Source organism: Ornithodoros turicata, chromosome 8 (assembly GCF_037126465.1).
Source record: "Ornithodoros turicata isolate Travis chromosome 8, ASM3712646v1, whole genome shotgun sequence".
In the NCBI taxonomy this organism is placed as follows: domain Eukaryota; kingdom Metazoa; phylum Arthropoda; class Arachnida; order Ixodida; family Argasidae; genus Ornithodoros; species Ornithodoros turicata.
The window spans coordinates 16,243,924-16,266,802 of NC_088208.1; the positions used below are offsets into that span (position 1 = coordinate 16,243,924).

General features: G+C 45.3%; 1 protein-coding gene across 2 annotated transcripts in view; it reads left to right on the plus strand.

Annotated features, from left to right (window-relative positions):
* Window positions 1–353: 353 nt before the first annotated feature.
* LOC135366538 (natural resistance-associated macrophage protein 2-like) overlaps window positions 354–22,879 on the plus strand; it is a 63,134-nt gene continuing 40,608 nt past the window's right edge. For both annotated transcript variants that reach the window (XM_064599269.1, XM_064599270.1), the window contains exons 1-6: window positions 354–536; window positions 12,467–12,498; window positions 12,629–12,661; window positions 16,275–16,396; window positions 18,502–18,624; window positions 22,296–22,522. In XM_064599269.1, the coding sequence (XP_064455339.1) occupies window positions 12,486–12,498; window positions 12,629–12,661; window positions 16,275–16,396; window positions 18,502–18,624; window positions 22,296–22,522 (518 nt within the window). In that variant the 5' untranslated portion in view covers window positions 354–536; window positions 12,467–12,485. The remainder of the gene's footprint in view (window positions 537–12,466; window positions 12,499–12,628; window positions 12,662–16,274; window positions 16,397–18,501; window positions 18,625–22,295; window positions 22,523–22,879) is intronic.

Consider the following 22,879-nt stretch of genomic DNA (forward strand, 5'->3'; position numbering starts at 1 on the left):
GAGCTTTTCGAGCTACTTGACATCTCGTGAGGCGGCCTCACAGCTCATGACACCCCATATATAAACTCATTATTAAACGTTCAAATATTCTGTATTTTCATCTCTCATCTCACTGTGTGCGCAAGCATGAGTTTGTGGGCGTACCCAGGATCAACGGAGGAGGAGGGATTTTTTTTTTTTTTTTAATGTATCGAGCCCCCCTCTACCTTGGAGGTCTGGCTACCCCACTGGTATGCAATGCCAAGTTTGACGCCGAATGAACAAAGCGACAGATAACATTGAGAGATAGAGAGAGAGAGAAATGATTGACGTAAGAGTGAGGGATATTCGAATAATAGCGGAGCGAGCCCACTTGCCGTTATCCAGTGTCACGAAGGTTTCCGAACGGGTATCACAGTGTTTCACGCAGGTTTTCACGCATGACACATTGCTGCTTCCATGCAATACCTTACTCGACGGTGTCGGTGAACAGTTCTATATCGTGTAATATCACCCTAGCTCGGCCTTTATTCCTGTCGAGGCTACATAGCTTGTGGGTAAGTTACCACCGCTTTTATTTTAGATGACTCCGGAGGGTATTTTTTTAGAGTTTATCTGTACATTTTTTTTTTTGTATCGGAAGGCCGTATCGGAATATTCTCGGTGCAATTGTTTTGTTGTCGGATTGTGTGAAGTGCTCGAGTTTAACACGCTCTGCGTTACATCGTGTCCGTACACTCATGTTTATAATCAGCTCCAAACATGTATATTAGAATAAAAGGTTACGTGCGTCTAATTTTAATGACAGTATTTCGTGCAGAATCTACCAGAATCGGTCGGATGAAGCGCACATTCTTTTCTTCACGCTGAGCTTATTATCATTATATCAGTTTCTCAATTACTTCTTTCCACATGCTATTGACATTTGGAATGACCTTCCCCAATCCATTGCCACCATCTCTGATGTTTCTGCATTTCGCAGAAAGTTGTGTTCCTTTTTCGAATTATAAAGTGTGTCTCATTTACTTGTATTATTTTGTTTGTGTGTTACTGAACATATGTAACCTCGCGTACTAGTTATATTAATATATTCATTATGTGATAGTGCTTGTTGTATTATTAGTTCACACCCCCCTCATGTAACGCCTCTCGCGGGCATTTGAGGTATTCGCATAAATAAATAAATAAAAATTATAACTACATCGTTAAATTTGTGGAAAAAGGGAGGCGTACGCCTTTTTTTTTTTTTCAAGTATCATTATGGAGTACGTAATTGATGCAAAAAAAAAGTCGCATCCTCCCGTTTTCAACAAATCAGGGGCGAGAACGATGTCATATTCGGGATCCTGTTTGGCTAGGAGCATGCTATGCGGTGAAGTTCATTTTTAAGCGTTGAGACTGGGAGGTACCCGGGTTCGAATCCCGGTGCCGGCTGTGCTGTCTGGGGTTTTTCTTGGGTTTTTCTCAGTCGCTTTTAGACGTATGTCGGCACACTTCCCTTTAGAAGTCGGCCCAGGACGCACATTCCCCCAGGGCGTCACTCGTGACATTGCCCACATATGTGAGACCGACAACGGCGAACCCTTTCACCATCACCACCACCGCCACCACCATCATTTTAAAGCGTGTAGATATTCCTAACTATTTGGGGGTGGGGTGGGGGAATATGTTTACTGGCACACAACGGAAACCGGTGCCTAGTCTAACTATTTGAATATTATGCTGTCTACCTCCTTTGTGGACGGCGTTTTTATGTCTTCTACGATAGACAAAATAGGCAATAGACGAAAATTCAGTTGGTTTCTTCTCTAATTCTAAATGTCGTTGGGTAGTCGGGAGGATGCGCTTTGTATAGCTGATTGGAGTGGTCACGCACATGCGGAGGGCTAATCAAAATTGCTGTAGCAGCGAAAATGTTATTCATTTCCTACACTCTCAGAACAGAACTTCGCCGCATAGCACGCTGTGCACCAACCATTGCCACGAGTGATAGGGTTACCGTCTCTGATTGGAAGAGCGAGGGGGGGGGGGGGGGTCGCCTCTTTGTAGCAATTTGGATATACGATAATTGCTACAAAAAGGCGTACGCCTTTTTCTCTCTCTCTCTCTCTTCAAATCAGAAGCCATAACCCTATCATTCGTGGCAGTGATGGTTGGCGCACAACGTGCTATGCGGTGAAGTTCCGTTCTGATTGGGTGTTAGCGCCGCGAAGCAACTGTGGCTATGAGCGACGTACAGATGTGGACAGACGGAGAGAGGATAGCAGGAAGGAGTGGGGGACAGGGGGGTTAGTATGCGTCCTGGGCCGACTTCAAGTTCCGTTCTGAGAGCTTATCACACGTGCATAACATACTCGTATACTTGTCAATATGGTAAAATCGGTGTTTTCCGGATAATTCCAAATCGACCAATATTTTGTGGCGACTACCTCTGAGGAAAATTTAGCGAACAAGAAAAAAAAAGAAAAAACGAATTCGAGGGAAAACCCGAAGCGCGCGTCAGGACGGAACCGCGTGACGAACGCAAAGCGATAAAGCCGGGAGGCGACCGTGCTGCACAACATTGCCGGCAGCATGAGAAACTTCACTGCTTTTCTCTTAACGGAAGTCGGAGTCTCGGAGCGACGAACTCACCACGGGTGGGCGTTTAAACTGCATGTGGTTTTCCAGTAGAGTTTTCCTGCGAACTTATTGGCCCAAGACGATGTTGCATTGCACTTGCATGGCACACAACTGGAAACCGGTTCCTAGTCTGCCTGCTTCCGCGGCTAACCGTCGTGATTCACATTCATCGCGTATGTGCAAGAACGAGTAACGAAAATTAGAGGCACGGCTACAAAACGAAATTTTAGGAGCATGAACCGGTGCGGTGCCGTACCTTACACTATATGTAACCATGACGTAAAAAAAAAAGTAAAGATAAATCGATTGCGTTCAATGGATGATTTCTGATATTCCCACACTACAACCCTCCGGCTCACGAGAGAGAGAGAAAAAAAAGAAAACTGGGTTATATATATATGTATATACTTGGTGGAGGGGGTTCGGACGACCGCGAATATATGTAGCTCAAATGAAAACTGAAACACAGACGACGAAGGTACGGGAAGTAAGAAAAAAGGGATCATTTATTTACATTTAAGATACTTGGAATGCTAAAAGGGTTGTCGACGTTTCGACAGTGGCACTGTCTTCGTCAGGACTAAAGATGCTTAGCTGATTACACATTTCTTAAATAGGTTTGCTACATATTGAAACACAGACTACGAAGGTACGGGAAGTAAGAAAAAAGTATATATACCGGGTGTTTCAGTTAAATCCCCGGGCTAAATAATTCGCGAACGAGTGCACCAATCCACGAACTTTCTTTTTTACAAGTACCTGTCCGATACCACCTACAAGCTGCACACCGTGTGAATTAGTGGGAGGCGCTCATTATTAAAATAAAAATGCAAATGAGTTTCGTAAAAAAGCGTAACTTCTAAAGCAGGGCGCTGTCGGCATTAAAATGGGTACTACCCCTTTTGGGACCTTCAGTGGACACCTTTTAGAGAAAAATCTGCCATCGAAGCGGGTCATTTGTTGCAGTAATTAATTGGTTTCGGTTTACGTATTTTTGTCGGGGCTTGTCGCTGCGAAGCACAAAAGGACACTCTTTCGCTCCCTTATCCATCAATGAATGACGTCCTTACACCAATGAATTACACCAATAAATTACACCAATGAAATACGCCCTTTTGCGCTTCGCCGCGACCAGCCGCGAAAAAAATACGTAAACCGAAACCAATTAATTACTACAACAAATGACCCGCTTCGGTGGCAGATTTTTCTCTAAAAGGTGTCCACTGAAGGTCCCAAAAGGGGTAGTACCCATTTTAATGCCGACAGCGCCCTGCTTTAGAAGTTACGCTTTTTTACTTAACTCATTTGCATTTTTATTTTAATAATGAGCGCCTCCCACTAATTCACACGGTGTGCAGCTTGTAGAGGTGGTATCGGACAGATACTTGTAAAAAAGAAAGCTCGTGGATTGGTGCACCCGTTCGCGAATTATTTAGCCCGGGGATTTAACTGAAACACCCTGTATATACGTTACGAAATGAAAAAAACAAACAAAAAAAAACAACAAAAAAACGATATAGGCATGTGCGCGAATATTCGAATTTTTCGAATGCCACGAAGCAAACAGTTCTACATTTGATTCGATTTCTGAATCGAATTCCAATTACGAATTGAATTGATGTTTCTTCCAAACTGAATGTACTCTAAAAACGTAACTTCTCAGCATAGCACGCTGTGCCATATCCGTGCTATACTATACTATAATATACTGTATAATATAGTTTACTTTATTACGAAAGAGCTGGAGCGGTCCTTTAGAAATAGCAGCAGTAAAAAAAAAATATGCTGCGTTAACGAGAAATGAAGCGAGAAAGAAACATAATTAAATGTACATATTTTCCACTTGCACTCTACAAAGAGAACTTCACCGCATAGCACGTTCTGTGCCAACCATTGCCACGAATGATAGGGTTATCGCTTCTGATTTGAAGAGAGAGAGGGGCGTACGCCTTTCTGTAGTTATTATCATATATCCAAACTGCTACAAAAAGGCGTACGCCCCTCTCTCTCTCTTCAAACAGAAGCGGTAACCCTATCATTCGTGGCAATAGTTGGTGGACAACGTGTTATGCGGTGAAGTTCTCTTCTGAGAGTGTGGGGTTATATCTTCGGATTTGAAGAGACAGGGAGGGCGTACGCCTTTTTGTAGCAATTTGGATATATGATAACTGCCACAAAAATGCCTACGCCTCCCTCTCCTTTCAAATTGCAAGCGATAACCCTATCATTCGTGGGAATGGTTGGCGCAGAGCGTGCTATGCAGTGAAGTCCATCATATAGCACGCTCCTATAGCCAACCATCATCCCAAGTGGCATCGTTCTTTCCCCTTATTTGCTGAAAACGGGGGCGTACGCCATTTTTGTAGTATTATGCTGCACATAATTGCCGCAGAAATGGTGTACGCCCCCCGTTTTCATCAAATCAAGGAAGAGAACGTTGTCGTTCAGGATTATGGTCTAAAAACAGAACTTCACCACATAACACGGTGAAGGCTAACCATTGTACAGAATAATACCTTTATCACGCAAGATTTGTGGAAAGCGCGGGGCGCACGCCTTTTCTGGAACTGCATTAGTGTTCCAAAAAAGGCGTACGCCTCCCGTTTTTAACCAATCAGGGGGCAGAACGATGTCATTCAGAATGGTGATTGGCTAAGAGCGTGCTCCACCACCTGTTTTTAGAGACATATGTTGGCACAGTTCCCTTAGAAGTCGGCCCAGGACGTACATTCCCCCAGGGCGTCAGTCGTGACATTGCCCACCTGTGTGAGACCGACAACAGCGAGAAATTTCACCAGCACTACCACCTCCACCACCATCTGCTTTTAGAGTGTAGAAGCGTGCTATGCGGTGAAACTCTGTTTTTAGAGTGCAGGGTTCACAGCCGCAACGAAGGAAATGTATGGCAAAAATGAACATGATGATTTCTGCCATCGTCACATCATCATCCCCCTCCAACCCGTGGTGGTCCGTGATATTTAACCGCACTTCAGCGGAGCTTAAGTAGCGGAGCTTAAGTGACCTGGAGTAGCCGGATCCACTTCACTCTTATAAAAAAAAGTGTACTTTAAGGGGGGGGGGGGTTACGTTAATAAATCTTTAAGAATAAATCCTTTAAGAAAACCTCTTCCAAAATATACTGTTTTACAATACGACGCGTAAAGTTACCCATAAGAAATCCGCCGCGCAAAAATCCCCACTCAAACCTCCGACCTCCGTCTAGCTGATCTTTCCTTTCTTTTTTCTTAATAAACATATTACCCCCCTCCCCCCCCCCCCCAAAAAAAAAAACAATCGCCCGAGAATCCATCATGAAAAATATATCGTTAAAAATAAGCTGCGTAACAATATATCGTTAAAAATAACCTTTTTAAAAATATATCCTATAGTCCAACACGGCAGCGGAATAATACATGTGTATCTCTACGCTGAGGGTAGCAGTAAGACGTCGCTTACGTTGGTAATTCTTGCCCTTGTTAGCACTCACCCTCTAGTGGACTGTCATGTCTGCCATATTTTTTCTGTGTGTGTGTTCTTGCTATGTTTTCTTTTCTAGTGTGGAAAGGCTAAGCATTATATGCACGTCTCGCATTATTATTCGCTTGAAAAACCATCGATAGGAAGTGTGGCAGTGTTGAGTGGCCCGTTCGTTCCTGCATGTGTCCCGAGTTCGCTTTGCACTGACGTTCAAGTGAAGCACGTTTGTTTCGCGTACGACGTATCGAAGTGCGAAGTATACTCATGCTAGGAGTCCAATGAAATTCGCCGACTTCGGGACTATTTCTCGAAGCGGATTGTCCATTTCACTCGCGGCCATACCACGTCACCGTACACGCTTAATAATGAGCTTCACCGCATAGCACGCACCTAGCCAACCATCATCTGGAATTATATCAATATCTGCCCCGATTTGTTGAAAACGGGAGGCGTACGCCGTTTTGTGACACTTATGCTGTTCATAATTGTCACAAAAAAGGCGTACGCCTCCCGTTTTCAACAAATCAGGACAGATAACGATATCATTCGAGATTATGGTTGGCTATGTGCGTGCTATGCGGTGAAGTTCATTTTTAAGAGTGTAGCAACCGTAAGGTGGATTTGGGGGTACTCTGAAACGATTGATTTTTAATGGTATATTCTTAACCGAGGATTCCTTAGCGTTTTTACTTACACGGGGATATTTCAGCGATTATTTTTGTGCGTTGATTTTAAAGCGTATATTCTGGGAGATTTATTCTTAACAGTGGCTGCTTACGCGTTTATTTTTGAAAGGTTATTTTTAAGGGTTTCAAACGGGATACACCCCCTCACTCCTTTCAGGGAGTAAGGAGACCCTTTAAATCCCTACCCAGGAGAGTAATTGAACCTGTGTGTGCAAAAAGGAGATAAGTTGATTTATCCCTTTTTTACCTTTTTTGCTGCAATGACATCTACATACCAGTATGCACCTGCCAATGAAAATTTAGGACCTTATTGTGATTTGTTGGCCCGCTACAGCATGGTGAGAAACAGGAAATGCATGTGTGTCAATGGGACGGACAATCAGATCAGGCCCCTTTTCTCGGGTTGGGGTTTTTCGACTAATCCCTTTATTGCATACAGAGGTTCAATTGTACACTCCAAAGAGAGTGATATATATGTGGCAAGGGTGTACTCCCCGAAAAGGAGTACACCCTTTTTTACACCCTTTTTTAAGAGTGTTGTGGAGCCCCAATCTCTATATCGTTGGTCTTTCAAATTCAAAGTTGGCTAGGAGCGTGCTATGAGGTGAAGTTCATTTTTAAGAGTGTACTCGCAGACGACGGTGGTTCGTCTCCATGACTAGGTCCGCTGAAAGCACGTTCCTGATTGGCTACCGCCGTTGAAAACAGGATATTGATTGGCCGACCCTTAGTTGTTACGACGGACGAGGATACGCCATTGGTCTAGGAGCTCCTGATTGGTGCCCACGAGATAATGTTTCTAATGAGGCTTGTGCACGTGATATCACGCGCAGCCTTTGCGCGCCTTGGAGCCACGTGACATGGGAAAGCACGGGGACGCGTCACAGGTTTCTTTGTGCGGGCCGAATGAGGCAGCCACGCGTGTTTTTGCAATTTTCTCTCGCAATTGCACGCATACGGCAACAACTCGCAGCATGCCCTCCTACTGTGACTCGGGTGCGGCAAAATGTTTTCCAATGTCACGTGACCAAACATGACGTCATTGCACGAGCCTCATTCAACATCAAGAAAAATCGACATTCGCCGCTGCAAGTGGAGAGATACTCCGGGCACTTCCAAGTTGTGGTTGTGTACCTTTAACACCGAGCAGCCAACAGCATGGCAGTGGGTGATGAGTTCAATTTCTCCCTTTTTGTGTGTGTGTGTGTTAAATTCAAACTCAAACTCAAACTCCTGTTCACATTCGTCGTCGCAGGCGTGTGCCATAGCTACCAATCACGACGGTATAAGGAGCAAGTGTTAGCCAGGAATCTCATTCCCAAGTTCTACCGTGCGTACTAGATTCAGTGCCCGTGTACAACACATACCGTATACAAGACGACAACTCAAAACATCTTCAATGATATACATAAAAAATGCCGTGCAACAAGGCTACTGAAAGTTTCTTTACATTCGAGTGCGGTGAAAACAAAAGTATCGCACTACTGTAAACATGCGCCACTGTTAGAAAAAAAGGTATAAATGAGATATAAGAATGTGCTCTTATACCTCTTTTATACCTTCTGCTTCAGACATACAGTCAAACCTCGCTTTACGAACACCCTTCGTTTCTCAGAAAATCGTTCGTAAATCGAGGTATTCGTAAATCGAGGTCCGAGGTGTGCAGTGCACAAATACCTCACAAAACCACGGGAAATTGATTTGAATAAGTTTTATTTTTGAAAATACTGCGTAATTGTGCTTTGCACCATACTTTCTGCAGGGTCTATCCTGTTTAGAAGAGATGACAGAAGTCTGACACTTGACTCATCCCGGTCCTCAAAGTACCGTATCGCGCGCGGATGAGACTGTTTCCAACGGCAAATATCACGCTTGTCACCAGCTGTCAGAACTGAACGCGAACGCCTTCTCTTGGAATGGCAAGATGTTTCCATCTCGGAGACCTGGTCCAAACTCACAACCGTTCGGCTGTAAACGCCCGAATTATTCTTTCAGGAAGTGGTGAATCATGTTTGTGGAACGTAGTGGCGTTGGGACATTGTATGTTTGACCTTGGCAGCATGTACTGAGGAACTTTCATTGTCCTCCGGTCCATTGGCCTGTCCTCTGTACGTTCAAAACGCCCGTTCGTATATCGAGGTCAGAATGTCTTGGTTACTTTGGGTCCGTTCCCTAATAATCCGTTCATAGTTCGGATATCGAGGGTTCGTAAAACGAGGTCAAAATACACGGAAAAAGTTTGGTTCCCTGTGGAGCCGTTCGTAAGTTGAGGGAATTCGTATATCGAGGGTTCATAAAACGAGGTTCGACTGTATACCTTTGGGGGGTATAGAAGAGGTACAAATTTCCCATTTATACCTCCAACCCTTCTCAAGGGTACGAAACAGGTATAAAGGAGGGCTAACGTACCATATTTATACCTCATCACCACGCGTTTATATCCGGTACCAGGAATATAGATCACCAGGCTATGCCTTTCACGGTATAGATGAGGCTGCTATACCTTCTGTTTCTTTATACCTTTATGGTTTTTTATACCTTTACTTCCCCAACGTGCTGTATCACATCATTATTATTTGTTCATGAGACGGTATCAGCTGAGTTAAACGGATATTTAATTAAGAAACACAGACATCAGTACAGTACTATCTGAATCCACATTGTTAGTTTGTGGCTGTATAATATCTGTATTGCTGGAATGTTGAATCTAGATGTCCTCACCCTTAGGGTTGCGTACCAGACGAAACCTGCTCCACAGGTTGTCAAGTCGACACCGGTATATCAGTATTTGTTGCTCTGTAGATGTCTATCTCGCGATACATCGTGATACACACTTGATGACTGCGCAGAGCGATCCTGCTCCTTGAAAATTTTCTTTAGTTTTTAACTCCATATTCTCTTTTCTTTTTACATGGGGAGTAATGTGCACGAGCTTTGCTTTCTACTTCACAACCATATGCGTTTGCGTGTGTTTGTAGTACGTTTGTGTGTGTGTGTATGTCAAAAGCTTTTCTTCCCTCCAAAGGTGATTTTTCTAGTTTCCTCCTCTAAAAATGCCAATGCCTAAGTGCAATTTAATACCATGATGGTACTCGTGCAGACTCTCACGGGGGTATAGAACTGCACCCCTAAAGGTATGCATTTAGCCCTTTGTTGAGGACTATTTTTTTATACCTATAGGCGGGGTATAAAATAATACCTAAGAAGGGCTAAGTTATTGAGCAGGCGATCTATACCTCTAAAGGTATAGATTTTTCTCTGGGTGGCAGGCTTTGGAAGGAACCTGTCAGCACGCTGTTTCTGCTCCTAATTAAGTAATTGCTCATGTTTCATGTACGTTCATTGAAGTTCATGTTTGTAAGTATCGAGCATATTTCTGCAGCAATCCACACTGTACGCTACCACCATTCATGTTTGTGTCTCTAGTCTAGTCCACTAGTCTTTGTCTTTTCAAAAGATATACAATAAAGCTATATAGCAAAATATATATTTATACTAATGCAATGCACTGTAACTCAATTACGCTTCAGACAGGGGCGCCACTAGGCAGTTTTTCAGGGAGGAGCAAGATCTCGGACCCGGGCGCCACTGCACAGTCCCACATTATCTAGGACAGGTCGTAAAAGAAATACGGCGGGAACTTCCAGAGACGTGCAGCCTTGACCACGTCGGCAGGATTCTGGCAAAGTCACGAAAAAAAAAAAACAGTCTGACACAAAAAAACAGGGGGGGGGGGGCATGGCTTCAGAGTAATTGTAACGGAATATACCTGCTTCCAGTGGCGTATGAGACCCACAAACAGCAACCCCTTTAATGCCCGTTTAACGCGCTCCGTAGCTCGCACAGTTTTCAATTTGATAGCTACAACAACAGCAACAACAACATAGATGAGTGGATGATGATGATGATGATGATGTGGGACGTTTCCCTGGGTTGAGTGCAGGACCCTACCCCACTCCAAAAAGGTTCACGTGGAAGAATGGAGAGGGAAGGAAAACAAAAGAAACCCATACAGTTCTTGAAAGAGGCCGGTGGCCCTCAGAAAGGAAAGAAAAGCGCGAAGTGTACGGCAATGATGTGTGTGTGTGTGTGTGTGATTTGATAGCTAGATGTCACACTCACTATTAGATTGCAGTACTGTAGCTCACTCATTGTTTTGGTTGGGTCTTCGCATACGTATACCGGGTGTTTCAGTTAAATCCCCGGGCTAAATAATTCGCGAACCGGTGCACCAATCGAATAACTTTCTTTTTTACAAGTATCTGTCCAATACCGCCTACAAGATGCGCACCGCGTGAATGAGCGGGAGGCGCTCATTATTTAAATAAAAATTCAAATGAGTTTCGCGAAAAAAAGATAACTTCTAAAGCAGGGCGCCGTCGGCATTAAAATGGGTACTACCCCTTCTGGGACCTTCAGTAGATACCATTTAGAGAAAAATCTGCAACCGAAGCGGGTCATTTGTTGCAGTAATTAATTGGTTTCGGTTTACTTTCAAAAAGGGGCGTACGCCTTTTCTGTGACAATTATGAACAGCATAAGTGTCACAGAAATGGCGTACGCCCCCCGTTTTCGACAAATCAGGGCAGATAACGATATCATTCGAGCTGATGGTTGGCTAGGAGCGTGCTATGCGGTGAAGTTCATTTTTAAGAGTGCAGTGATTGAACGTCCCCGTGTGCTAAACGGGAAATGTTTAAAATAAAGCACGAAACAGTCCCGTATCTTTCTCGAGACTGATTTTTTGGAAAGGGTGTTGCACTTTTTGCCTACAGATTCGGATGTACAGGTTCCAGGTGAGCTGCAATCATTTGCGAGTTCCTGAATTCGCAGAACGGCAGATCGCAGTAGCAGACGAATTTTGACTTTATATGTCCACGTAGCGAAGGAGGGAGAGGAGGCAATGAGCAGGCCTTCTGTAGCTAGGTGACGTTGCCAGGGCCCACTTACAGGAACGTTCAGAAGATTCCTCAGTAGCTCTGGCATTGGTTTACACGCGAGCAGTGTTGAGGACAGCAGCGCGAGCAGGAAGCACTGTCAAGGCTACTGCAGACACCACTGAGGAATCTCTTCAACGTTCGTTCAACAGCGGGCCCTGCACTCTAAAAAGAGAACTTCACCACATAGCATGCTGTGCGCCAACCATTGCCACGAATGATACACTCTTAAAAATTAACTTCACCGCATAGCACGCTCCGAGCCAACCATCATCTCGAATGATATCGTTATCTGCCTTGATTTGTTGAAAACGGAAGGCGTACGCCTTTTTTGTGACAATTATGAACAGCATAAGTGTCACAGAAAAGGCGTACGCCCCCCGTTTTCAACAAATCAGGGCAGATAACGATATCATTTGAGATGATGGTTGGCTAGGAGCGTGCTATGCGGTGAAGTTCATTTTTAAGAGTGTAGGATTATCGCTTTCGATTCGAAAAGAGAAGGGGGCATACGCCTTTTTGTGGCAGTTTGGATATATGAAAATTGCCACAAAAAGACGTACGCCACCCCCCACCCCCCTCAGTCTTCCAATCACAAGCGATAACCCTATCGTTCATGGCAATGGTTGGCGCATAGCGTGCTATGCGGCGAAGTTCTCTTTTTAGAATGTGGCTGTATATATATCGACCAACATCAACCATCGCTCGTGCTTGTCGGCTTTCTCGCAGCACAATGATTTTCTTTCTCTTTCTTTTCTTGGGCAGTGGTTTCCGCGGTGGAACAATGACTAACCCAGGTGAGGATATCTCGTTTTCTGTCTATGTCTTTTTTTGAGGGCGAAAGAGCTAAATAGCGAGCCTCTAGGGGGAAGTGACGAATGCTGAGAATCCACATTCCAACGTTTATAATATTTTCTTCCTTTTTAGTCGACTTGCCCTCTTCCAGCGGCTCCGACAAAGGTGACGTTCAGCATTTTGCTCTATTAGTGTAGATACATTGCAGGGGCACTCAAGTGTCAAAATTTATCCGCACGAAATGAATGATGCTGTTACCTTGACAGCAATACAAAAGGAACGGATTTAATCGGTTGCGTCGTCCGTGATCTATGAGCGAACGAAACCACGATGTACGCTCTCAATCTTCTTCTCAAGAAGAGCGACCAGTCAGAATTATTTATTTTTGCATCTATTCGACACGATGCACGGGGACACACTTTTAAAGATGAACTTCACCACATAGCACGCTTCTAGCCAACCATCATCTCAAACGATATCGTTATCTGCCCTGATTTGTTGAAAACGGGGGGCGTACGCCTTTTCGGTGACACTTATGCTGTTCATAATTGTCACAAAAAGGCGTACGCCCTCCGTTTTCAACAAATCAGGGCAGATAACGATATCATTTGAAATGATGGCTGGCGAGGAGCGTTCTATGTGGTGAAGTTCATTTTTAAGAGTGCAGGGCAAAAATTCTCGCCTTTGCGCACCCATGTGCGAAACACAGCAACAACTTTATCTCTAAGATGATGAATGTGTAGTTTCATCCCAGGGGCGATGCTCTATCCCATTGTTGATGGTGATGTGGGGAATAAAATAATGAGCCCCTTCACAATAAGCTCCGAAGTCGTATGGTGTCCAAAAATGTCAAATGGGCTTTGAGGGCACAGCGTTGGTGGACTGGATTTGGCCAGGGACCACGCAAATTTGAGAGACAGGGGGGGGGGGGAGGGAGAGTGCAGATGGTTAAGAGGTTCGGAGAGCGCGGTTAGAAAAGGTTGGTAGTGTGGGCAATGAAGAAGAACGTGCTCTAAAGGGCGGGTTACATGGAGCGAATACGCGACGAACAGTCGGCGAACGTCGCCCGGCGTCAAAAATATGCCGCCGGCAGTCGATGTAGCCAGGCCAGAAAATTTCGCTCGGCGTCCGACGCTCCCGGAAGCGGCCAGCTGGAAGCGTCTGGAAAACAGCCAATTAGGGCTTACTGGTCTCGACTTCCGTCTTCTGCTCGCCATACGTAGTCGTCATCGCCTTTGCGCGCTCTTCACCTGTTGTACCAGGCCCAGCACCAGCAATGACATCAAAAGCGGCGCGTCTGGAATTTGTTCTTGGCTGCCATATGGAATGCACCCTGAACTTCCTTGTCCTTTCCTCTTTTTTTCGCAAGCTCTCTCAACTTCATGAGCAATAGTTTCTTCTTCAAAAGAAGAAGGCGCCAGAGGACCCCCCATATCAATCTGGGCAGCGGCTCTTTCTCCTACGACTCTCTCCCCGCGCAGTGTAGCCAGACCACACTCTACTTCCGCGCGCGTTCCACGAAATAGGCACGTAAATGTTATGACCGCGCCAAAAAGACTAAAAATCGTAGTTATAACACTTTTATAGCTTGTTCGTTTCATATTATTTTATGCTTCTTTTTATGTATGCTTCTTTTTTATATATTTATGCTTCTTCGTTTCATCTTTGACCACAACGTGTTTCACTCGTCTGGGCACACTGACAGCCCCGCAACGAACGCGCAGCAGCATCCGCTGCTTCTTCGCTTCATGTAAAGGGCAACCTCCAAAATTTTTGCAACGAAGTTCGCGCGGCAGACTGCCACGCGCGTTTCGCCGCCAGTTGTTCGCCGGCACCAGCTCCATGGAGCGAAAAACCAGCGGACAGCGTCGGGAAGTCACGCTGTGATGTCACTGTTGCCAGGGTATAAGGTGAAAGCTTAGTGAAATCAGTTGCTCGAAAAAGTTCATTTAATGTCACAAATTTTGCAACTAAATCCAACAACTGTCTGAAAAGATGCGCCCAGTAACGTACCGAAAAGCATATTCACTACTGCGAAAAGAAAACATGTTTCTTGGCAGAGAATGCCTCACGTTCTAACGATGCAGTTGGCGAAACAGCGAGCAGACGACAGCATCCAGTTGCAAGAAGAGGACGATGACGATGATTCACGAGCGCAGACGACCACGTGCAGGCGATCTGGCGTAGATTCGTAGCGGAAGAGCTCTTTGATTGGTTCATCTGCAGTTGACGCTTCCGGAATCGCGGACGCTGGGCGAAAATATCTGGCATGGGCAGATCGGCGGCGGACGCTCACATTTTTGTCGCCTCGCGCAGGGCGTCCGACGCTGAGCGAAGTTCGCAGCCTTTTCGCTGTACATTCGCTCCATGGAGGTTGCCCTTAACGCAGCCAGCGAACATTCCGCGTCGTGCCGCCGAACTTTATCCTGCCGCGCGAAGTTCGTCGTAAAAGTTCGTCACGCGCAACATTTCGCGGTGTTGCGCGCGTGCGGGAGCCGTGCCGGAAACCACAGTCTCCCGCAAACGTGATGTGATATGATGTGATAGAAACAGAAAAAAAAGGGGATTTAAGTCGCGACAAAGTTAGAATGGCTCCCCCAGACCACTTAGCCGCAGTTAGTTGAAATAAATAAAAAGAAGGAGAAAATCCAGTAGTTGGGGGCAGGGACACAAACATCCCGAACTACTGGGAACACGTGTCACGAACGAGGGACCAGAAAGTCTCACAAAAACAAGGAGCCCGTCTTGCGCTCCGGCACATTGTTGTAATGAAGCCCAAATAGTTCAGTTTTTCACTTGAACCGGAAACAAAAACATATTTTCGGTTTCCCTCCACAGCATAAAATTTTGTTTCGGTTTTCCTTCCGGTGCGGTTCGCCCAAAAATAACGTTTTTTTTCGGTTTTCGGTTTGCTCCAGAACCCTGATACAGCTTTCGCTGTAAGACCTGCAGTGCTGCGCTTGACAAGGCCCGGCCTTCCCTTGTTTTGGCCGGCAGTGTTGCATTGTACAGGAGCAGCTTACACGTTTACGTAACCACAGAAGGAGGGCAAAATGTAGTGAAGTGTACATTTGTAATACGGAGAGGCCTCGGATTTGTTTCCCCAAACGACCCTCCGCGATGAATGGACAAATCGTTTGAGGAGGACAATGAGACCCCGCTCCGCATTGTTGACCTTCTTCAGAAAGAGAAGGAAAGAGAAAGCCTAAATTGCGGTTCCTTCGCTCATTGGTCCCCCCAAACGACCCTCTGCGATGATTGGACAAAGCATATGAGGAGGTCAATGAGATTCCCCTCCGCATTGTCGACCTTCTTAAGAAAGAGAGGGAGAGAGAAAGCATAAATTGCGGTTTCCTTCTCTCATTCGTCTTCACAAATGGCCCGCCGCGATGATTGGGCAAATCGTTTGAGGAGACCAATGAGGTCCCGCTCCGCATTGCAGGCCTTCTTAAAAAAGAGTGGGACAGAGCAAGTGTAAACTGCAGTTTCCTTCGCACGTAGATTATGAATATATGCAAACAATGAGCCCCGCGCTTTTTGTGTTGGTGCAAAGCCGAGCAGTGCGTCATGGATTGATTGTATAAATAAGTAATATGGTGTAGCCTGCCCCTTGGGTTACGGGAGTGAGCATCTTCATATCTTTCTTATTGCAGTCAAACTAACCTAAGCATTTCGCAATTCGAACTCGCTAGTCGAAAAATCCGCTGTTAGATGTATATCTTTATCCTCTGGTGCTCAAGTTAAATGATCATTTATCAACTTGCATTCATTTGTAAAGATGCTGCAATATCATCGCCCAGCCATGACCCCAACAGAGACGACACTACAATCAGGGAAGGGTTCAAGAAGTCGGACCAAGTCTACTTTGAAGAAAAAATAGCAGTGCCTGATGCCGGCAATGTGAGTCTTGCACGGTTTCACACGTTTACCATCTCCAGAGAGGCGTTGATTAGTACATGATTTATAGACTTTGACTGCGTTTGAAACCGAATATATAAAAAACAAATTTCTTATGTTAACATCTGCCATGGTAACTCTCATTCAAGGCGACACGCGTTATGACACCACCGTGGAAATGCATGATGCCTTCGATTTGCCTTGTAATGTTGCAGCAAAACACTCTTAAGACAGAGCTTCACCACGTAACTCGCCAGTAGAACAGAAGGGAGGTCTGACCGACCAACATCGTACCTTTGGTAGTGCATTTGGGTGAGGGAAACGAGGGTGACATCCTCTTCCCCCATGTAAAGCCCCCAGAACCCCTCTTGAAAAATACTGTTCTGGCTACGCCACTGTTTAACCTGACGATAGAGCGATTTTTGCTCGCGAAAACGCGACGCGCAAGGAACCTCCCCCCCCCCCCCCTGCATGCAGCAAGAGAAAAACGCTATCGTAGGCTCGTTCCCAGTGTTGCCCGAACACATGAGCGTACACCCACGTTATTGTGTCAGTATAAAAAGAGGATTGTTATAGTAATAAATACACATTGAATACGAACCTGTAGTAGCTAGTAAACATTTTGATAGGCATTTATTTTTTGGTTGACTATTATGGTGTCACCAAACTGCACTGACGCCCTCGTGCATAAAACGCAACTAAGCCGCATCAGGGCTAGTCTCTGCTCGGTTCGGTATCTTGTAAGTCCACACTGTGCGGTGACTTTTCAACATCTGAACTGAGTTGTTCTGATTATGAGCAAACTTATCACTCATGCCGACAATACAAGTATAGAAAAACAAACTGTGCAAAGCACGAAGACATACAATATTCCTTGGCGTGCCCAGCGAACTAACAGACCAGACGCAAGCTACAGCAATCACGTGGTTGCTTAGCCGGATCTCATTGGGGAGAGCCGCTTCTCACTTCCGGCGGCGTCGCGACGTTGTGGCTTTCTTTTTCTAGACCATCTAGCAGGCTCAGCCGCTTACGACGATTTCTGGACGGGAAGCCGGCAAACTTTGTCACCGGCACGACAACCCGGTGGCGAAACGCCGAGAAAAACCGCATCCACCGATTTCCACTACGGCGAACGGTGGCACCCTAGCGGGCGTTTTGTTATTCTGTGTTAAATATTAACCTCAAATTAATTGACAAATATTTAAAACCGGGCTCGCGTCATCCCCGAAGACGGCATCTTTAGCTTTCGAAATGCTCCCCTGGTTCGCCATACGGGCATCCGAAATGGCCGCCGCGTCCACACGTGGAGCGGCCGCCTGACGTCATTTCCGTTTGCGGTCCTATTGGCTGCAGTCGAGCAGCCGCTTCCGCCTTTCGCCGGATATTTCTGTCCACAGCTGTCGTCGAGAAATCGGTGACGTTCTCATTATTTGCGTAGGCTCAGCAGAAAACCAGTGACGGTGGCCGGTTTTCCGTCAAAAAATCGTCGTATGCGGTTGACGCTTGATACCGGACCTTTGGGACAATCTGTGAACGCTCCAAAACTTCGCCGCGCGGACGCCAATGCGAGCGAATCGCGAGCGACAACGGGCCATGCGTGTCGGGCTTAACACGCCGAGGGCCAACCATTGCACAACGCTATACTACTGTTATCACTCCCGACTTGTGGAAAGCTCAGGGCGTACGTCTTTTTGTAACAATTAAGACAACTGCACAAATGTCGCAAGGAGTTGCACGCCTCCTGTTTTCAACAAATCGGGGAGTGGGGTAGAACGAGTGAAGTCATTCGGAATGATGGTTGGCTAAGAGTGGTTCCAATCTTGGCCAGTGGTGAGGTTCTGCTCTAAGAGTGTCGCTTATTTGTGATGGCATTTTTAAGCAAATAGATCGTTATGTTAAAACAAAGTGAAGCGCGGGTGTAGAGTATAGAACAAACTTTCTCAATCGCTTGTACGAGTACGTGCTTTGAACACTCGCAACTAAAATTCATTCAGAATCCGCTGAGCACTCTCTATAGTACTTACGAATATCTCGTGTGTATATCGCCATCTAGTCTTACTATGTTGCCAAAGTTACAATACCCTCATGTTATGTCATCCGAATTTCAGGCCGTGTTCAGCTTCCGCAAGCTATGGGCCTTTACTGGTCCCGGCTTCCTGATGAGTATAGCGTTTTTGGATCCTGGAAACATAGAATCCGACCTTCAGGCTGGCGCTGTAGCTGATTACCAGGTAGGTTCTCCTTACAAGTGGTGGTGGTCACACCTAAAAACTGCACTTCCCCCGCGTATAGAACGCTCTGCGCCAACCATTGCTACGAATAATAGGGTTATCGCTTCCGATTCGAGGAGACAGGGGGCTTGAGTACGCCTTTTTGTGTCAATTTGGATACATGATAATTGACACAAAAACGCGTACGCCTACCTCTCTCCTCGAATCAGAAGCTATAACCCCATCATTCGTGGCAATGGTTGGCGCAGAGCGTGCTATGCGGTGAAGTTCAGTTTTTTTTTGTTTTTTTTAGAATGTACCACACCATAAGACGTACCAACCACAAACTTCCCTTCTTCTCTCTGAGCATCGTGTAACTGTTGACGTGCCTATGTACCCGGCAGTGGCAAAGCCTCAAGTTGGGAGTCGATGGCATTTCGCGTGGGACACACGTTCTTCTACATAACCAGTGGGCCCATCTCATTCTTCAGTGTCCCACCCTCACCCTTCGCCCTCAACGCATTAACCTCATCTTTTTTAAAGTCATCTTTTTCTTTAATCTATCTCATCCCACATTCACCGTTGGTTAGCCATCTTTTTTTTTAAGTCATCCTTTCCTTTAATCTATCTCACGCCGCTGGAGCTTGTGCAGCCGCGGAGACAGCGCTGATCATTTAGTTAATATCTAAGTACTTTTCGAACGAAAAAAGCAAAAAAAAAAAGAAAAGAACGCCAGGTAGACAGTTGGCCGATAGCGAACACCGGTGTGTGTTAGTGTTACCGGTTTCATAGATGGGTTTCATGATGCGTCCGTCCCTTTGAACCGAGTGGTACAGCTCCCGTCAACCTTAATAATAAGCATGGGAAAAAAATATGGTCTCGTTCCCGAGCGCGATTACAGCGACGCTTGAGGCCATGAGGAACTCTTAATGGAATAAAATTATTCTGTTAGTTTAGCGCAAGGATTTTGTTCACTTAACATTCCTGCAGTGCCCCCCAGTGTGGCTGTTATTGCGCTGGAAGCATGATACCAAATTTTTTGCAGTGTTATTATTAAGGTTGGTGGGAGCTGTACAACGATCGTGATAAGGGACAGTATTCGCCTTGTATACTCCATGCGAGCCTGATAAAAATACAGGGTCAATCGCTGAAGTTCATCCCCTGTTACCATCCTTTATCCGTTCTTTCGCGACGGGCGACTCTTCGGGGCGACTCTTCAGCATTATTATTTGTTTGTAGGGCGGATACGCGTACGGATAGGCATGTGCGGATATATTGGAGTTTCTCGAATACCGAAAGGAATAAGCCTATTTTCGATTCGATCTCATAATGGATACGGAATTTCGTATTCAAATTTCGTATCGAACCGATGTTTGTTCCAAAGCGAATATACTCGAACATGTACTGAAATAAAGTTAAAATCCGGGCAGTTTGGTGATCCATTCTAAAAACGATAAAAGAAACCCCAGTACAAGGGGACAACAAGAGGGACAGAAAGCGAGACAAATACAGCACTGTGTTATGTGGTTTCTTTCTTTTTTTACTTAACTTTTTTCACTTTCACTATTTCACTTTCATTTCTGTACTGTGTTTGTCTCGTTTTTTGTATCTTTTGTTGTCCCCTTGCACTCTTTTATCGTTTTTAGAATATTGGAACAGTCTCCGAAACTACCCACGTAAGGCCGAAAACGGAACAAGAGAGGACATACAACAAATTGAGCGCTACGTCATATTTGGATCCTTATGAATATATCGTGTATACATATTGTGGACAGGTTTATACACGTATTTGTGCTACATGTGCATTCTGTCCGGTTCTGTCGGTTCACTTTGTATTCTATTCGGTTTTATAATTATTGGCTTCGTCAATTTGAAAGAACTGATGTTCTGAGGCAGGAACAACATAGAAGGGACAAGTACATACAAAGCCTCAATTTGCCTAAGAAATTAACGATGAAAGATGAAAGTCACTGAAAAGGTTTTCAGTGACTTTCATCTTTCTTCGTAAATTTGCTTTGATTATGTTTATGTATTCGCTTAAGTTTTTAACTAATTATTCGCACATGATTACACACGAGGCATCGGTCACAGCCAAAGTCATGGTGCATGTAGACAACCTTTTCCACAACTTTTACAACTGACAACCTTTTGACAACCTTTGACAACCTTTTCCACAGCTGTTACAAGTGGTGAAGCATATGCTTCACCACTTGTAACAGGTCCTCAAACCTGAAGAAGTGCAGCCTACTGCACGAAAGTCTTGTTTTTAATGTATATAGTAAACAGCTGATGCTCTTAACCGTCTTTGTTATTTTTGATTCTTTAATAATTAAAAAGTTAATTATTGAAAGTTAACTAAGACATTGCCTTAGGAGTTTACTAATGCCCTCGTAAGGAGTGCCCTTCAGCATATGCTATATTGCAATTGATTTCATCTCGGAAAAAGTGATATATGTATATATCTCTCTCATTTTTAAATATGTTCGCATTTAGCTGGGACACCCTGTATAGACCTGCTTGCGTGTTTGTTGGTGTGTGTGTAAACTTCATATGTACATGAGCCGGGAGCGCTATTACACGGTAAGTCATAAAGGTCAGACGCATGCGGCGGTGACCTCTTTCGATCTTTTTGGACACAATAGGACTTCGATCCTTATTGTGAAGAGGCTCATTATTTTATTCCCCACATCACCACTAGCAATTGCGTAGAGTATCCCCCGCGGCGATGAAACTCCCCATTCATCATCTTTAAATAAAGTTGTTGTTGTTTCTCCGCGTCCACAAACGCAGATCATGAAGCTCTCTTGACGATCCGCTCAACAGTTCCAACATCTGCTTGTGTGCTGAAGTTCGAAATTGACTTCATCTGCACCTATTTCGTGTCTATCCGTAGGATACAGACATTCGACATACGAGACACGGTCGAATTGTTGGGAAACCGTGTAGCTCCGGGTTGTGAAAATGCGTGAGCTAGCTCTAAACTCCGGTTCAATACGAAGCAGTTTGTCTCCTACAAATGATTACTCTTTGTAGTGTGTCGTAATGTGTGTACAGGAACAAGCACTGCGACCTACACCGGCACAGTAGAGATGTTGGCTTGCGTGTCCGCCGTACCGATCCCAACGTTCCGCGTTCGAATTTGGTGGATGATGCAAGTTACACGCATACGTTGTCCTCGACGGTGGGCGTTAAATATACGGCGTGCCGTGCATGTCAAAGTGTGACTCCGCCACAAAATCACCACAAAGGTTGTGGTATATCTGTAACATTTCAGCCGTCACGAACGGGTGTACGAAATATCTCCCTCGAAAACTGCGCAGATTTCGTGCGAACTAATTTATTACGAAGCGGGCGTGCCGCCTCTGCGATGCGAGAGGTCGCTGAAAGCAACACCGGGCTGAGATCGCCTTTTGATTTCGAGTTTGAACGTTACAAAATATGGTTCACTGTGAAGTCGGCCCACGACGTGCTATGCTCCCCGAGCACATGCCGCCGCACCGGCAAGCAGAGCGCTTGGAAACAGCGGATCGCAGCTGGGATCCAGATTCATAGTTGCGTTGCGACATAAAGCCACGAATTATCGTGACCAAGAATCATCATAACCGTGCGAGGTGACTGACATGTGCTTTTCTCTCATAAAGTATCCACAAAATATGTGTTCGAATAACACCTTAATATATAAACTCTTTCAGCTCTTATGGGTTCTGCTGTGGTCCACCATTCTGGGTCTTCTCATACAGCGGCTGAGTGCTCGCCTAGGCGTCGTTACGGGGCTCCACTTGGGAGAGATGTGCCGCATGGCTTATCCCCGCGTCCCCAGGATTATCCTCTGGATTATGATTGAGATTGCTGTCATAGGATCCGATATGCAAGAAGTCATCGGAACGGCCATCGCTATTTTCCTGCTTTCCAACGGAAAGTGAGCACAGTTTCGTACTCTGGTTCATGGATAGACATCTCTACCAGAGAAACGTCACCATGACGTTATCGTGACGTTGGTGGACATAACGAAAACGAAACAGCGCGGACGGAGAACGCAGCCGTTTCACAAAGCCATATAAATTCCTATCAGAGAAACGTCATCATGACGTTATCGTGACGTTGGTGGACATAACGAAAACGAAACAGCGCGGACGGAGAACGCAGCCGTTTCACAAAGCCATATAAATTCCTATCAGAGAAACGTCATCATGACGTTATCGTGACGTTGGTGGACATAACGAAAACGAAACAGCGCGGACGGAGAACGCAGCCGTTTCACAAAGCCATATAAATT